A 15642-nucleotide genomic window follows, 5' to 3' on the forward strand; every position below is an offset into this window, starting at 1 on the left:
CATCACAAGCAACTTACACAACAAACAGATACAGAACACAACACCAAGGCCTCCTAAAAACAACAACAACATAAAGGTGGAGGTAATAGTACTGCAGGATCACAGACTTCCAGAGCGCGAGAGGGCTTTGGTGAATCAGAGAGAGGGTAGCGGCTTGCGCTAGGGAAGAAAGTAGGTGGCTAGGAAAGGCCTAGAAAGAGAAAATGCCGAGTAGAGGTCATTTCTGCAGCCAGGCCTGGGAGCAGTGCACAGAGAAGCCAGTGCCCTGCCTCGCTGCACAGCCTCCTGCTGTGGCTCACGGGGGGCCAGGGAGCCATGGCAACGGCAGCCCAGGGTGGTGGGCTGGCTTCCAGGGCCGCTGTCAGGCGCACTGCCCACCATGCAGAGCGGCCCAGGAAAGGAGCTGATACTTAGGGTCAAGCCACTTGTTCTTGGATGTTAATTGGTCATAGAGCGTGTCCTGGGATTTGATTTTACTCCCCTTCATTCTTTTTTTAAAAAATATATTTTTATTTATTTCATAGAGGAATGGAGAGAGAGAAATATCAATAACGAGAGAGAATCATCGACTGGCTGCCTCCTGGGGATCCAGCCCGCAACCTGGGCATGTGCCCCTGAGCGGAATCGAACCCAGGACCCTTCAGTCCAAAGGCCGACGCTCCATCCACTGAGCCCAACCAGCTAGGGCTCCCCTTCATTCTTGATTTAACACAATTTTACTCCCCTTCAATCTCCTCTGAAAGCAGAGGCGGTCGCTTATTACCCCATTTTACAGATGAGAAAGCCAAAGGCTAGTTGTCTTTCTCAAAGACTAGGAGCTGCTCACGTGGGACAAGGCCGGCGTGGTGTGGTTAGCCCAACACCCCACGTGGAGCTACATGTTAGCGACACGGGAGTCTCTGTGGGCGTGGGCAATGAGAACACGAATAGCAACTGCACAGAGAACCACAGCCCCGGCCCAGGGCACCATTATGAAGGATAGACATCCTGAACTATGTCCCCCAGGATGCCTACTCACACATTTCCCACACAACGCATTAGAAGAGGCAGTCGCAGCCGTGACTCCAGCCACTGACAAGGACAAGCTGCACGTGCCCACGGGCCCCGAGAGTCTGAACCCTCCAAGGAGGAGCGAGATGAAGCAGTCAGACCGGGGTCATTTCAGGAGGGGCCCACGACTGTGTCCTCATCTAACCTCTCTGCATTTTGTGTTGTTGTTGTTAATCCTCACCCACAGATATTTCTTCCATTGATTTTTTAGACAGAGTGGAAGGGAGGCGGAGAGTCAGAGAGAGAAGCATCGATTGGTTGCCTCCTGCACATGCCCCAACTGGGGCCGGGGATCGAGCCTGCAACCGAGGCATGTGCCCTTAACTGGAATTGAACCTGGACCCTTCAGTACACAGGCCAATGCTCTATCCACTGAGCCAAACTGGCCAGGGCCCAAGGATATTTTACCATTGCTCTTCAGAGGGAGTAGAAGGAAGGGTGGGAGGGGGGAGAGGGAGAAAGAGAGAAACATGGATGTGAGAGACACAGCATGGACTGGCTCCCTGGGGGCAGGAAATGAACCTGAGACCCATGCAGACGTCTCTGACCAGGAATCAACCCTGAGATCTGTCATTGCCCAGGCTGATGCTCAACCAGTGAGCCACCCAGCCAGGGCCCATCTGAATTTTTTAAAAAATCACTTGTTAAACAACAGATTTTCATCTTCACCAAAACAAGGAATTATTATTCTAAAACCACCTCATAAGTGATGGCAAATTCACATGGCATAATTTTACAGTGCAATAGTTAATGGTGAGATCAAAAGAGCAAGATATGAAAAGCAAGTTACAAAATATGTGTGAAGTGATGTCACCTTTATGAATAGGTGGATATGTATGAATACATGTATGCATCAATAATATTTATGTGGCCCAGCCGGCTGGCGTTGCTCAATGGTTGAACATTGACCTATGAACCAGGAGATGAAGGTTCAGTTCCCAGTCAAGGCACATGCCTGGGTTTTGGGCTCAATCTCCAGGAGGGGGTGTGCAGGAGGCAGCTGATCAATGATTCTCTCATCATTGATGTTTCTCTCTCTCTCCCTCTCCCTCCCTCTCAGAAATCAATGAAAATATATTTAAAAAATAATATTATGTGTAGGAAAATGGATGGACCTACTGCAAATATAACAATTATGGGTGATTTGTATTTTCTTTCTCGTGCTTTTCTGTGATCTGTACGTACTTTCAATGATTTTGTACCAGACGGTAAAAGTGTTTCTAGACAGCAAATGATGCTCAGACTCCAGCATCCTCACACCCTTTTGGCGGGAGTGTTAGCAGGAGCAGCTTCCCAGAGGGTCACGTGGGCAGCCCTGTCACATTTCCCAGCATTTCTCAGCCACCTCACTTCCACACGTGCACGAGAACAGTCATCACAGATCGTTCGTGTAGCAAAAGACTAGACAACGTAAATGTCCATCCACAGAGAAAAGCCAATAAATCAAGGCCACGTCTGCTCAAGGTGACGCGGCTGGGAGGAAGGACGCGCGCTCAGGGACTGTCTCTAAGCCTGTGACCAGGGAGAAGCAAGGTGCAGAATGCGTGCTGCCGTTCGCATGACGTTACTGTTGAGCATATACTCGTATGTGCGTGTGCATGTGCCGGCTGTCTCCGGAAGGCTCCCCTAGAAAACTAGCACCACGCGCGGCCTTCAAAGAGGAGAAACAAGGGCACAGGAGAGAGGAGAGCAGGTCGGATAGCTTTCCGCTGGGCTGTTGAATTTTTTACTATGCGCATATGTTACTCCAAACGCAGCCCCAAACAAAACCCTTAAATCGCCTGGGGGGACGCTGCACCCATTCTCTTCCTAAGGTGCCAGCACCTGAGCCACGGCCTCTCCTCTCCGTGCTGAAGGCAGCCCCTTAAAAAAAGCTGCCTCCCGCCAGCGAAACCGGTGGACCCTGCATGCCGCTGTCCACCCAGCGCCCTGAGGCGACCCCCCCCCACTCCGCCCTCCCTTCCCCCCGCCCCCCACACTCTTCTCATGACTTCTAGGACCTGGTTTAGGCGAGTATGGGCTCAGCCAAAGCCAGAGCCCTGTGTCTTCTGACAACAGCGGCCGCCTCTCCCTTGTTTGTAGTAAATAAGAAATAGTTTACCTTTCGGCAAAGGTATCCAGTTTCCCCAACTCATCCGAGAGGCCGACGAGGGAATCCAAGGTCCCCACCTGGAAAGAGCAGAGAGCAGGCAGGGCTCAGGGTCTGTGGCCGAGGAGCGAGGGTGCCTTTCCCCGCGGGGCGGGCTCCTGTGCCCGCCGCCTGGAGTGTGTTGTCCTTGGTCAGCAGCCAAACTGGAAGCTGGGAAGAGCTCTTAAGGGAAGTCAGTGGATTTTTAAAAAGTGTTTTTAAATGTCTTGTTGCCGGTGGGATACATTGTCACGTTTCTGCCACAGGAAGACGGGACGAGGACGTGGTGGCTGCCCTCGCCTGGCTTTCCTGTTAGAAAGGCGGCCTGCCGGTCACACGTTAATCCCGAGTCATGAGCAGACAGACCAGAAAGCAAGTTCGAGAAGTGCTCCTTCCAAAAGGCCCTCTTCTCCAAGAGCGCCCCCCCCACCCCTCCCTCTGTCCCCTTCCAGGCGTCACAGTGATGTTGCGGGCAGGGCAGCTTCTCCCTCCCGCCGTTCATGGGAGTCCTTGCCTGTTCAGATTACTTTCCACAGCCTGCTTCTACTAGTCAGTGTTAATCATCGGAGTCCGAAATTGTACTGAAGGTCTATTTGCAGAATCAGAAGAAAAAACGCTGTTTTCACGGTAGCAGCCACCAATCAGCCGTTAAAAAGTAGCTAGGAGCCCTGGCCGGTTTGGCTCAGTGGATAGAGTGTCGGCCTGCGGACTATAGGGTCCCGGGTTCGAGTCCGATTAAGGACATGTGCCTCAGTTGCAGGCCCCTCCCTGGCCCGGGCCCTGGCCAAGCGTGAGCAGGAGGCAACCCATGGATGTGTTTCTCTCTGTCTTTCCCTCTCTCTTCCACTCTTCCTAAAATCAATGGAAAGATATCCTCGGTGAGGATTAAAAAAATCACTGGCGGCCTGGGTATCTCTGGTAGGTGAAGCGGCTCCTTTTCAAGAAACTTGATTTTAAGCACCTTTGGGCAGGGGTCCTGGGCGTTTTCCTCTTTGCCCCCTCCAGCCACGCGCAGAGGAGATGGCGATGGGGCCCAACTGACTCACTGTCCCAGCAGCCGTCCCTGGACAACAGTGCAGGTTTGGGAAGTCAGCAAGATACGGGTTCAGATCCCGGAACTGCCACGTGCCAGCTCTCTAACCCGTGCCCTCCTCAGGCCGATCTAGAGGTGGGACTTGCAAAGGTTCGAGATGATGCGTTTAAAGTGCCTCACCCCCAGTATACCGCTCGGTAAACACCAGCAAAAGGAAAAGCATAGCCCGGCCGGCGGGGCTCAGGGGTTGAGCGCTGACCTATGAACCAGGAGGTCACGGTTCGATTCCTGGTCAGGGCACAGACCCGGGTTGTGGGCTCGATCCCCAGTGTGGGGTGTGGAGGAGGCAGCTGATCCATGATTTTCTCTCATCATTGATGTTTCTCTCTCTCTCTCCTTCTCCCTTCCTCTCTGACATCAATTATAAAAATAAATAAATAAATAAAAGTAGAAGCAGCACCAACAACTGTGGCAGCTGAGGTGCAGCTCTCCTGGGAAGGGTGTGTGGAGGTTGGAACGGGGGTGCGTGGCCGTGCTCAGCTCCGCGGGCAGCGTCGCCCCTCCAGCACTTGCCATGCTGCTTCCCCGTGGAGGCCCACCGCCTCGGGGAGCAGCGCAGAACGTCCCCCTCTTTGAAGTGAGAAGACTGTCCCTGTATTTGTCTGATCTGTTCGTTTCAATCCCACTTTGTTCTTCAAAGCAAGAGCCCTTAGACCAGCGGTTCTCAACCTGTGGGTTTTGACCCTTTTGGGGGTCGAACGACCCTTTCACAGGGGTCGCCTAAGACCATCGGAAAACACATATATAATCACATATTGTTTTTGTGATTAATCACTATGCTTTAATGATGTTCAATTTGTAACAATGAAATTGGGGGTCACCACAACATGAGGAACTGTGTTACAGGGTCGCAGCGTTAGGAAGGTTGAGAACCACTGCCTGAGACCAAGTGTGTCAAACTCAAAGGCTAACACGGGCCAAACAAACGAGGCGTGTGGCCCGAGGGCTGCGAGTTTGACATGCTTGTCTTAAACGCTCCTGCTGTCAAATCTCTGTCATCTGCCCAGCTAACACCAGCTCCCCTGCCTGCCTCTCCGACGGGGCCGGGAGGATCCTGGATTTCCTGCCCTGTCACAGCTGAAACTCTCCACCCTGAATATTTCAACTCTGTTATCTGTCTTCCTAGATGTTGAAGAGGAAACAGGAAGAATCTGAAAGCAATTCACAAGAGCTCAAGTGTGTAAGATGCTCCTCCCTCGGTGTGAAGACACTGCGCCCACACCCTCTCCCTCTTCCTTCTGTCCTGTCGCTCCAAGTCCCCAGGTACCACAACCCATTTGGGCGATGGCGTGAAGTCCCAGGAGGACCCTGGGCTGCGCGTCCACCCTCACCCCCAGGCAGACCCTCAGTGTGGCCGCCGCTGCCCTTATTTTCTCCTCGGCTTCTGGCAGACACCCCCCCCCCCAGCCTCCCTGCTCCTCCCTGCCCCCCCCCCCCCCCGAACTGTACCTTGAAGTCAGGGATGGCGAACTTGGTGTTGTACGACAGGTTGGACTTGGAAGTCACCGTGTTCAATCTCTCCAGCGCACGTAAATTTTCCTTATCGCCAGGGGCAGAGATTAACCAAAACTCGGACATGCTTCCAGTCTTCTCTTATCCAGTAACTGCCCGGAGCCACACACACAGAGACACAGGACAAGTGTCAGCTGTCCCTCCTTCCTCACCACTCCCTTCCCTGGGAAGTAACCCTCTCCCTGGTTCCCATTCTCTGTGCCTTTGACCTTCAGCTCAGATCCCATAGCTCCAAGGACACCCATGGGTACAAGCTGATCTGCAATGTTCTCATCTCCGCCTGAAGTGCCCTCGGGTCCCCCCCCAGGGTTCCCAAAGGGGCGCCTTCCCGAGGGGGTTCTGCCTGCTTTTCAGGGACAGCATGCTTCCTTTTCCTCCACTCTCCCCGTCCAGTGACAGACCCTACCCGGCGTCATAAACAGGGGGACAGTACACAGGGCGGGGGACCTTCTGGAATGACATTTCCTCCTTCGCACCTTGCGTCTTTGGGGATGCAGGACGGGGTGGAGGCAGGAGTGAGACCAGGCCACCTGGGCAAACCCCAGGTCGTCACTTGCCGAGCCTGAGACGGGCACTGGCTTTAAAAATAGACCCAGGCCCTGGCGGCGGCTCCGTGGTTAGGGCATCGCCAGCGACACTCAGGTGGCAGGTCTCCCTTCAGGGCACATACAAGAGTCCTCGATGTCTCTCTCCCTTCCTTTCTCTCAAATCAATCAATACATGATTTTTAAAAATTTTAAATAGACTTCAGAAGGAAGTCTTGGTGAAATAAGAAAAAAAAAAAAAGCGGTGGGGCCAGGGGCTTCGAAAGTTGTTTCCCGAGACCCGCGGGCGGATTCTGTGCGGAGGCCTCCGACGGCCATTAGTCCTGCTCATTCAAACGTGCCCACGCCCACGCCGTCCTCCCTCGCTCCGTGCGCCCTTCCCGTGCCCCCCGGCGCCCCTGGGACCCATCTGGCAGCTCTTCCTTCCCACACCATCTCCCTGCGCTCAAGGTGCTCAAGGTAGGCGCAGCCCCTCCTGCCCGCGCACAGCGCAGCTCCTCCCGGTCTGTGGCCTGGGGACACGCTGGCCCTGCGCGCCGCCCCAGAGGCCACCTGCCTGGCGCGGGGAGGGCGCAGCGGAGGCGCCGGCTCGGTTCCCACGGAGGAAGCTCTGAACAGGACGCCCCGTGCGGACCACAGGGACGCGGGCGGCGGGCGCGCCTCTCCCCGTCGTCTCGGATCCCTGATCGATCGCACACGTCCTTACGCGTCCTTACCGGGAGCCGGCGAGCCGCGCGGGCAGGCGGGCGGACGGGCGCGGGGCCGGAGCGCTCAGCCGGCTCCCGGGAGGCAGCGGCTGTGCGCGGAGCCCCGCCCCGAGCTTATATGCCCGCGGAGGGAAGCCCCGCCCGCCCCCGGGCATTTGCATACCGGGCTGCCGCCTCCCGCGGTCCCGGGCCGGGGGCCGGGGCCGAGGGCCGCCCCGGGACAGTGGAAAGGGGGCGCTGCCCTTCCCGCGGGGGCCGGGACCTGGCGGGGCGCTGGGAGGTGGGGCGGGGTCGCCAGACCCGCACAGCCGCGCGGAGCAGACAGGACGTGAGATGACCGAGCGCAGCGGGAGGGAGAGGCGGGGCTCCGGGACGGGGACACCTGCCCTCGCTGCCGCCGCTCCCCCAGCCCCGGGGACAGGGCTCGAGGGTCTCGGGGAAGATCGCCGAGCGGCCGGACTGACCGGCGAAGAGCGAGCGCCAGCGCCCGGTTGGCACACACCTGGGCACAGCCGCAGGTCCCCGGGGCGTGGGCGCGCCGTCCCTGTTGCCCCGGCAACTCCCCGCGCCCCAGGCGCCCCCCTGGCGGGGAGGGACTTGCTGCCCGGCCCGGCCCGGGGGCGCAGGGCGCGCCGCTCACAAACCCCGGCCCCTACCGCGCACCTTACAAAGCAAATCAAGAAAACTGAGAATTCCTTTTCCCTGGAGAGGAGGAGGGAACCGAGTGCCTCGGTGGGCTCAGTGGGAGGGACTTCGTTTGTTTGTTTGTTTGTTTGTTTTTTAATCTCAGAATTATTCTTTGGGAGAAGGTATGGCTGCTGCCTTCCGAACGGGCGCCCCCTGACTAAACGACTGTCAACTCCTGGTGGTGGGTGCGTTCAGATCTTTGGAAAGAGGCGAAGGCGTGACCCCACAAGCTGGGAGGGAAGGCGGCTTTGGGGCACAGCATGTGCGCTGCGATCCGGTCGTGGGTTTGGGATTGGCCCTTTGGAGCTCCCAGCACCTGCGCCCCGCATCGCCCTAATTGGGACACTCGTGCGCATTAGTCAGGCCTTGCGACATCTTCCCGAGGGAGGGCAACTGAAACCGGGATGGGGAAACCCGGTGTGTGCAGCGCGATGAGGTGGCAATTCCAGGGAAGGAGTGTCCTGGTGGCTCTGGACAATGGGTCTCCAACTGTGCAACGTACCCAGCGCTGCCATGCTTCCCAGCCAGGGCAGACAGGGCCCCGGAGCTGGAGCAGGCTCCATGGACCCACACGCGTAGGGATACGTGGACTGCCGGGCATCCCACAGCTGGTTCGAGGCACCGCCGTGGGTGGAACTCGGGCCTCTGGCCCAGCTTGTCTCCGTCCAGCTGTTCCCACAAGCCTGCAGGGCTGGGCCAGGACTCTGCTGGGGAGCCCGAGGTTTCCAGCCTTCACTCTCAGGACCTGGGCGCAGCCCCTGGGAGACTGGGGGGCCCTTTTGGGAGTCCCCAGCTTGCATGGGCACCATTCTTTCTATAAATACAGTTTCTTTCTAACTAGATTGTTTCATGAAAAAAGAGTCAGATACAACACAAGGCCTGGGCATCTGATTAAGAAAACGATAAGGCCCTACCATGACCCTCGTCTTACTGAATACCTCTCCATTCATAAATCTGCCTATCAGCGGTTCTCAACCTGTGGGTCGCGACCCCTTTGGCGGTCGAACGACCCTTTCACAGGGGTCGCCTAAGACCATCCTGCATATCAGATATTTACATGACGATTCATAACAGTAGCAACATTACAGTTATGAAGTAGCAACGAAAATAATGTTATGGTTGGGTCACAACATGAAGAACTCTATTTAAAGGGCCAGAAGGTTGAGAACCACTGGTAGTCTTTCACATCTTAAACTTCTTGTTAAATATTGGGTTACGTCAGAGTTGGTGACACTACTGCTGTAGGGGTGGCTTGACATTTCTCAAATGACTTGTTTTATTTTCTGCTTATAAAGGTAATTCTGTGCTGCTTGTAGAGATTTGGGGAAACACCAAAAAGTAGGAAGAGGGAGGTAAAAATACCACCTGTGTTTCCGTGATCTGAAAATAACCACCATTAACATTCAAAGTATCCTTATTACTTTTTAAAAAATTCTTTATGGTTTAAAGTTTTACATATGTCTTCTTTTTCCCCCATCGACCACTCCCCAGCCCCTCTCACCCCCCAGCACATGCCCTGACCCCCCTTGTGTCCGTGTCCATAGGTTATGCTTATATACATGCATACAAGTCCTTTGGTTGATCTTTTACCCCCTCCCCCGACCCTCTCCTCTGAGGTTGGATGGTCTGCTCAATGCTTCTCTGTCTCTGGATCTATTTTTGTTCATCAGTTTATGTTGTTCATTATATTCCACAAATGAGTGAGATCATGTGATATTTATCTTTCTCCAACTGGCTTATTTCTATCCTTATTACTTTTTCATGCATATTCATATAAACAGATATAAACGTCCTGGCATGAATGAGATTACAGAAATATTATACATAAAGCCTGGCGTCCTACTGCCAATCGCTTTTTTAAATTGATCAGATCTCTCTTATCAGTGAATGTAACCTTTGTCACCAGCAGCTTAGCAGAGCTCAGGACTTGAGTCAGAGACATCGGTTCCAAAGGCAAATAAAGAGATCTTGTTAGACAACTTACATCTTGAAGTAGAGAGAGAGAGAGAGAGAGAGAGAGAGAGAGAGAGAGAGAGTGTTAAAAAACATACTAACTTGCCCGAGGGTATTTTGATTTGCAATGTTCAAAGGCAACCAGGCAGATGCTGGTCCGTTTTGAGGCAACTTGTGTGATCCCCTCAAGTTTCCCTATAAAGTGAGATCAGTCTTTAATGCAGAGAAATCAGCCACAAGTTGTGGGGCCTGACCCCTTGTCTATTAGGACAACGTCAACTATCGTTCCCAGCATCGAAGGAAAGCCATTCCCTTTGGCGTATCAGCCTGAACCAGCATGTAACGACCCATTTTCACCCCCCTCCCCCCACTCCCAAAGCTTCTAGAACTGCAGCTACGGGCCTGCGCGTTTATGGGCCCTGACCACTGATCGCAGACACCCCCAGGTTATGAAAAGTGCTGCAGCTCCACAGCCCGAAAGGACCAGGTCATGAAGAAGGCTCTCTTCCGAAATAGAAAGGCCGGGCAGGAAATGCCACCAGCCTTGGCTCATCTCTGCTTATAATGAACCTGGCTTTGGCCACGCAGGCCTGAAATGTCTCCGCAGTTGGCAATGGTTACGCTTTGAGCCAGCTGACGGCTGTGCAAGATCGAACAGTCCTGTCTGGTTTGGGAACCAGAAGAACGAGGCCGCCCAGCTGGTCTGCCCTTCCGTGGCCTCGCCCAGGTGGCTCCCTGGACCTCGCTAGCTATTGCTTCATGGAGGCGGCCCGGAGGATGCTCTGTCCAAAGAAGCACAGACACGCGATGCCCCTGCCATGGGCTCAGGTGAGTTCTAGGCTCCGCTGGGAAGAACCCAGGGCGGGGTTGCTAGAGGCACCGCTCCCTAGAGGAGAAGCATGTCAGTGGAATCGTCCCTTGCCAGGCAGTACGGTAATGAAGAAACAGATCAGGCTTTGAAATGAGGCCATCGGGGATCTGCGGAACCTTGCCCATCCCCCCAAAGAGGGCCCACCTTCCGCTGGTTCTGAGGCTGGTAGAGAATAGCATGGGAGGCCCTGGCTGGTTTGGCTGGTTTGGCTCAGTGGATAGAGTGTTGGCCTGCGGACTGAAGGGTCTCAGGTTCCATCCCGGTCAAGGTCAGGTTCCATGTCCAGGTTGTGGGCTCGATCCCCAGTAGGGGGGGGGGGGGCGCGTGCAGGAGGCAGCCGATCCATGATTCTCTCTCATCATGGATGTTTCTACCTCTCTCTCCTTCTCCCTTCCTGTCTGAAATCAATACAACAAACAAACACAACAACATGTCTCCAATGTCATTCCCCTGGTAGGAAGCAGAGTGGAGCGAGTGCTTCTGGGAAGAGTCTGGGGTACAGCAAAGAGCCCCGCAGGGTCTCGAGTTCTGACTTTGGAGCTGAGAGGAGCTGAGCTCAAGTCCTATTTCTGTTGTTTCATAGCTGAGCCCTGTCTCTCTGTTCTCCAGGCTCCTCACCTGTGAAATGGTGGCCTCCAGGGCTAGTGAGAGGGGTCCTCATGGACACGGAATGAGAAAATGACCCAGAATGTGCAGGAACGCCTGGTCGGGAGGTGCTGGTCGGGAGGTGCTGGTCTTTTTACTCTGATCTCAGGCTTCAGGAAGGCCAGGACCACATCGCTTCGTTCACTGTCAAGTTCTCAGTGCCGAGAAGATGCTCACTGAGCACTTTTGGGGTCACCTACAGCAGGGAGCGCAGCGCTGGAGATGGCCTGGAGAATCTGGGTGAGATTTTATTTACTTTTCTTCAATCTATTCTGCTTCAGAAGTTTTAAACGGGTTGAAACGGTCACAAAAACATAACATGGTGTTCGTAAGTATTGGGTATGTATGTAAAATATGAATGGCATCCATAATCATTTATGTTTAAAAGACTGATAAAAAGGACTAATAATTGGAGACAACATATATGCCAGCAAAAGGGGATTGGACGAATTAACACTGGCGCAGTCATGCTCTCATTAAAAGTGTCTCAGAGAACATGAAACGGCATAAGAAATGATCATAACATTTTAAGTGGAAATCCAAAATTAAGATTCCAATTTTGTAAAAAAATCATCTATAATCCATAATATAGATCTTAGAACAGTGGTTCTCAACCTTCCTAACGCCGCGACCCTTTCACGCAGTTCCTCATGTTGTGGTGACCCACAATTTCATTGTTACAAAGTGAACATAATGAAAGTGTAGCGCTTAATCACAAAAACAATATGTAATTATATACGTGTTTTCCGATGGTCTTGGGCGACCCCTATGAAAGGTCGTTCAACTCCCAAAGGGGTCGCGACCCACAGGTTGAGAACCGCTGTCTCCGAAGGACTATATCACGATGTTAAAATAGGTTGTTGCTGAACGTCCGTGAGCAGCCCACTTTTCACAGCAGGACAAGTTAACAAGCCTGGAGTGTCCTCGGCTGAGCACATGGATAGGAAGCCGATTGACCACACGAGGGGAGGGAGTTACAAGTGCAGAAAGAGAGAAAACTAGAGCCGGGCCGGCAGGGCTCAGGGGCTGAGCGTCGCCATGAACCAGGAGGTCACGGTTCGATTCCTGGTCAGGGCACAGGCCCGGGTGGTGGGCTCCATCCCCAGTGTGGGGCGTGCAGGCGGCAGCTGATCCATGATTCTTATCATCGTTGATGTTTCTCTCTCTCTCTCTCCCTCTCCCTTCCTCTCTGAAATTAATAAAAATATATTTAACAAGAAAAAAAGAGGAGAAAACTAGAATGAACCCTGGGTTGATGGATTGGAACTAGAGGTGTCAGTACTGAACTAGATTTAAGGTGGATGGATAGATGATAGATAGATAGATAGATAGATAGATAGATAGATAGATAGACAGTTGATTGATAGATAATTTCCTCGCTTTGTTGATTGAGGGACCCTGGGAGTGATGTGTTGCCAGCAGCACGGAGACACCTCAGTGGCCCACGCCTTGGTTTTGTTTCTGTCTTTCCCCTGAAGCGGGTGTGTCATTCCAGGAGGCACTGCAATACCGGGTCAATGCATGGAGGAAGCTGCTATCCATCCCCTAATTTCAGAAATCCATTTAACATGTTGTCCTTGGATAAAGGACGTACCACATACTAAACTGATCAGAACCGATACTACACTTGATCGTAGCCAAAAGGCCCAGAGGCAATGGTACCTTACCTTCTAAACACCATTGTCCACTCAAAGGACCCAGGCTCCCTGGGGAATTGGGTGGAGCCAGGGCTGGAATAGGGGCCGGTAAGGGGACAGGGTGTCTTCTACTCACTCTCAAACTGTTCAAAATAATAACAGGTCTTTGTGAATGTATAACCTCACCGTATATCTGCGAGCACTCTTAGAACTTTTCTGTAATTTTGAAATTACCCCTCAAAAAGGAAGACCTCCCTTTGCAGGCTGGCAAAACATCTAGTGGAGGGTACGGTTGAATTGGCGAGTTGTATAGTATGTGAGTTAAGTCTCAATATAGCTGTTTAACAAAAAGAAAGCAACCACAAATCCCACCTCGGTTACTAAAAAGCTAACCTAAAACAGAGTCAGCTCAAGTATGACCTGCCGTTTTATTTTATTTTTCTTTATTGATTTCAGAGAGGAAGGAAGAGGGAGAGAGAGAAACATCAATGACGAGAGTCATTGATCAGCCGCCTCCTGTACTACTGGGGATCGAGCCTGCAACCTGGGCGTGTGCCCTGACCAGGAATCGAACCTGGGACCTCTTGGTCCATGGGGTGATGTTCACTCCTCTGAGCCACCACAGCCGGGCGGCATGGCCTGCCTTTGGAAACCTTTCTAGATCCTCGTTTGAATTCCCACATGACCTGGTGTCCCCCATCCCCCCACCAGTTTGCAGTGCACGAGGCTGTAATCCTGGGCTAGTCCTCTGCCCCCACCGTGGACGGCGCATCGCTTAGAGGGCAGGGGCCACACTGCACCCTCTGTGAACCTCCACCCGGCACAGTGCCTGGCAGGTGGCCAGCCCATGTTTGTTTAATAAGGGGATTCCCAACTTGTTAAATACTATGATATTGAACGCATATAGCAACCAGACATTTAATTATTTGATAAATATACATTGTTCATTGCCATCAACAGTACATCCTCGGCGCATACACAGCTGATAAACGTGGCTGAAACTCAGATTCTGAGAACCACACTGTACTGACTGGAGTCAGAGGTCACGCACGTCAGGTTCTCCATGTTGATCTCAACACCACGCAGCCAGCATTTTGGGGGACCCACTGTGTGGATGGCTGGGGGCTGGGCCTTGCCGCCCCTCCTGGCCCTCAGCCCGAGGCCAGCTCTGCTGAGAGACCAGGGGGTCCGGATCTCCACGGGTGTGGGCTCAGCTGGGTCAGCCGCCGGCCAGGGGGAGGAAGTCTGCAGGCAGAGGCAGGAGCGCACAGCTGACAATGGTGGGGACGTGGCCAGTCCCGTCCTCCTCCTCCTCTCACTCCACCAGGTGCCTGCTGCCAGCTCAGGGGACAGTCACACCCTTCGCCAGCTCCGCGGGCGGACAGTGTGGGTGGTCCCCGCCCAGCCTCTCCTTCCAGAGGCTTGAAGGCTCCCTTTCAGAGCCGCGGGGGCACCTGTGCGCGGCCTGCCGCTCTGTACGCACCCGGCCCTGCGCCGTGGACCCATGTGGCAGGAGTGACACCTGACAGGTGAACGGGGATGGAGCGGGCCAGGGCATCTTTTTAGCACGGCATCAGTTTTCCACCGGAAACACGAGCGCCAAGCTCACAAGGGATTTGCTTAAGAAGATCCTCAAGGAGCAGTGGGTCTGCACTCACAAAGCCACGGGGAGCAGCACGAGTCCCCCGCAAGCTGTGCGATGGGGCCTGCAGCGGAGCAGCTCGGACAGCGACATGCAGGGCAGCGACATGGAGGGCGGCTGGCAGGGCGTGAGCGGGACCCGGGGCGGAGCTCAGCGTGCCCGCAGGTCCGGGGCATGACCTGAGCGGGAGTTCCTGAGCGTGGAGAGCCATCCCACCTGCGCGCTTCCAGCTCATCCTGCTCCCCCCCCCCCCCCCCCCCCCCGCTGCTCACTCTCATTCTCCCCAGAGGCCTCTGCGTTCTCGCCCTCATTCCGAACCCCTGGGGCTCCCTGGACTCCCCAAGGACCCCCCGCAGAAACAGCTGGTGCCAGACCCGATGCCCCGTGTCCGCGGAGAAGCCCGGCCCGAGGCTCCTGCCGCCAGCTGACCCACTGCCGCTGCCCCCCTGGGACCGGATGGAGAAAGCGGAGGCGTGTGTCCTTGGTGACAGGGCCTCGGAGATGACAAGACCATCAGGAAAGACCGTGTCTGCCGGGTCCACCTCCAGGCAAGCTCATCAACAGTCAGTGCTTCATGAAGGAATGAATGAACGAATGAGTGACAGGCCCCATCCGGTCACAGCCCATCCTCCGTGCAGCCCGGGCAGTACTCCTCTCCTCCAGGAGGGTGTCCCCGGACGACAGCCACCCGCCTCTGAGCACCTGGCTCTCCTCCGCGCCAGGGGCCGCCCCTTCCCCGTCCCGTCAGCTGCCCACTCCTGTGGCCACACCCTGGCCTGTCATCACCTGAAACTGCTCCACCTGTGAAGGCTTAACTACCGCGAGCCCACTCCTTTCCACAGCCGCTGTCCCTCCCACTCATGCCGAACTCCCACTGCACACGCACACACACACACACACACACACACACACACACACAGAAGCACGCACACACATGCCTCTGCTTTCTCCTGTTGTTGCCTCCTCCTGATCCGGCCTCTTTTCCTGCCAGACCGGACCGTCTGACTTCCCGCTCGGTGGCACCCGGGTCCCTGGTGCCCTCCTCTTTCCACAACCACCCCCCCCCAACCCCGCTGCCTGTTTCAGCAGAACCCTCACCTAGATCGGCTCCCTGTCTTCGCCTACGTCCTGGCCGCTACGCTGTCCCAGAAAGGGCCCACACGACCTCTTGC

General features: G+C 54.6%; 1 protein-coding gene across 3 annotated transcripts in view; it reads right to left on the bottom strand.

The window, feature by feature from the left end:
* Positions 1–7122, bottom strand: part of ATP6V1C2 (ATPase H+ transporting V1 subunit C2) — a 30217-nt gene extending 23095 nt beyond the window's left edge. For 2 of the 3 annotated variants that reach the window (XR_013996540.1, XM_081101434.1), the window contains exons 1-3: positions 6885–7033; positions 5721–5875; positions 3152–3219 (exon numbers count right to left, since the gene is read on the bottom strand). Coding sequence is in view for 2 of the 3 variants with exons in the window: in XM_081101434.1 (XP_080957560.1) it covers positions 3152–3219; positions 5721–5849 (197 nt within the window). In the remaining variant the exon portion in view is untranslated. Of the gene's footprint in view, positions 1–3151; positions 3220–5720; positions 5876–6884 lie in introns of all 3 variants that reach the window. The other variant, XM_081101433.1, reaches the window with a different exon arrangement.
* Between the last annotated feature and the right edge of the window lie 8520 nt (positions 7123–15642).

The sequence above is a fragment of the Myotis nattereri genome (assembly GCF_964212035.1).
Source record: "Myotis nattereri genome assembly, chromosome: 10".
NCBI lineage: Eukaryota > Metazoa > Chordata > Mammalia > Chiroptera > Vespertilionidae > Myotis > Myotis nattereri.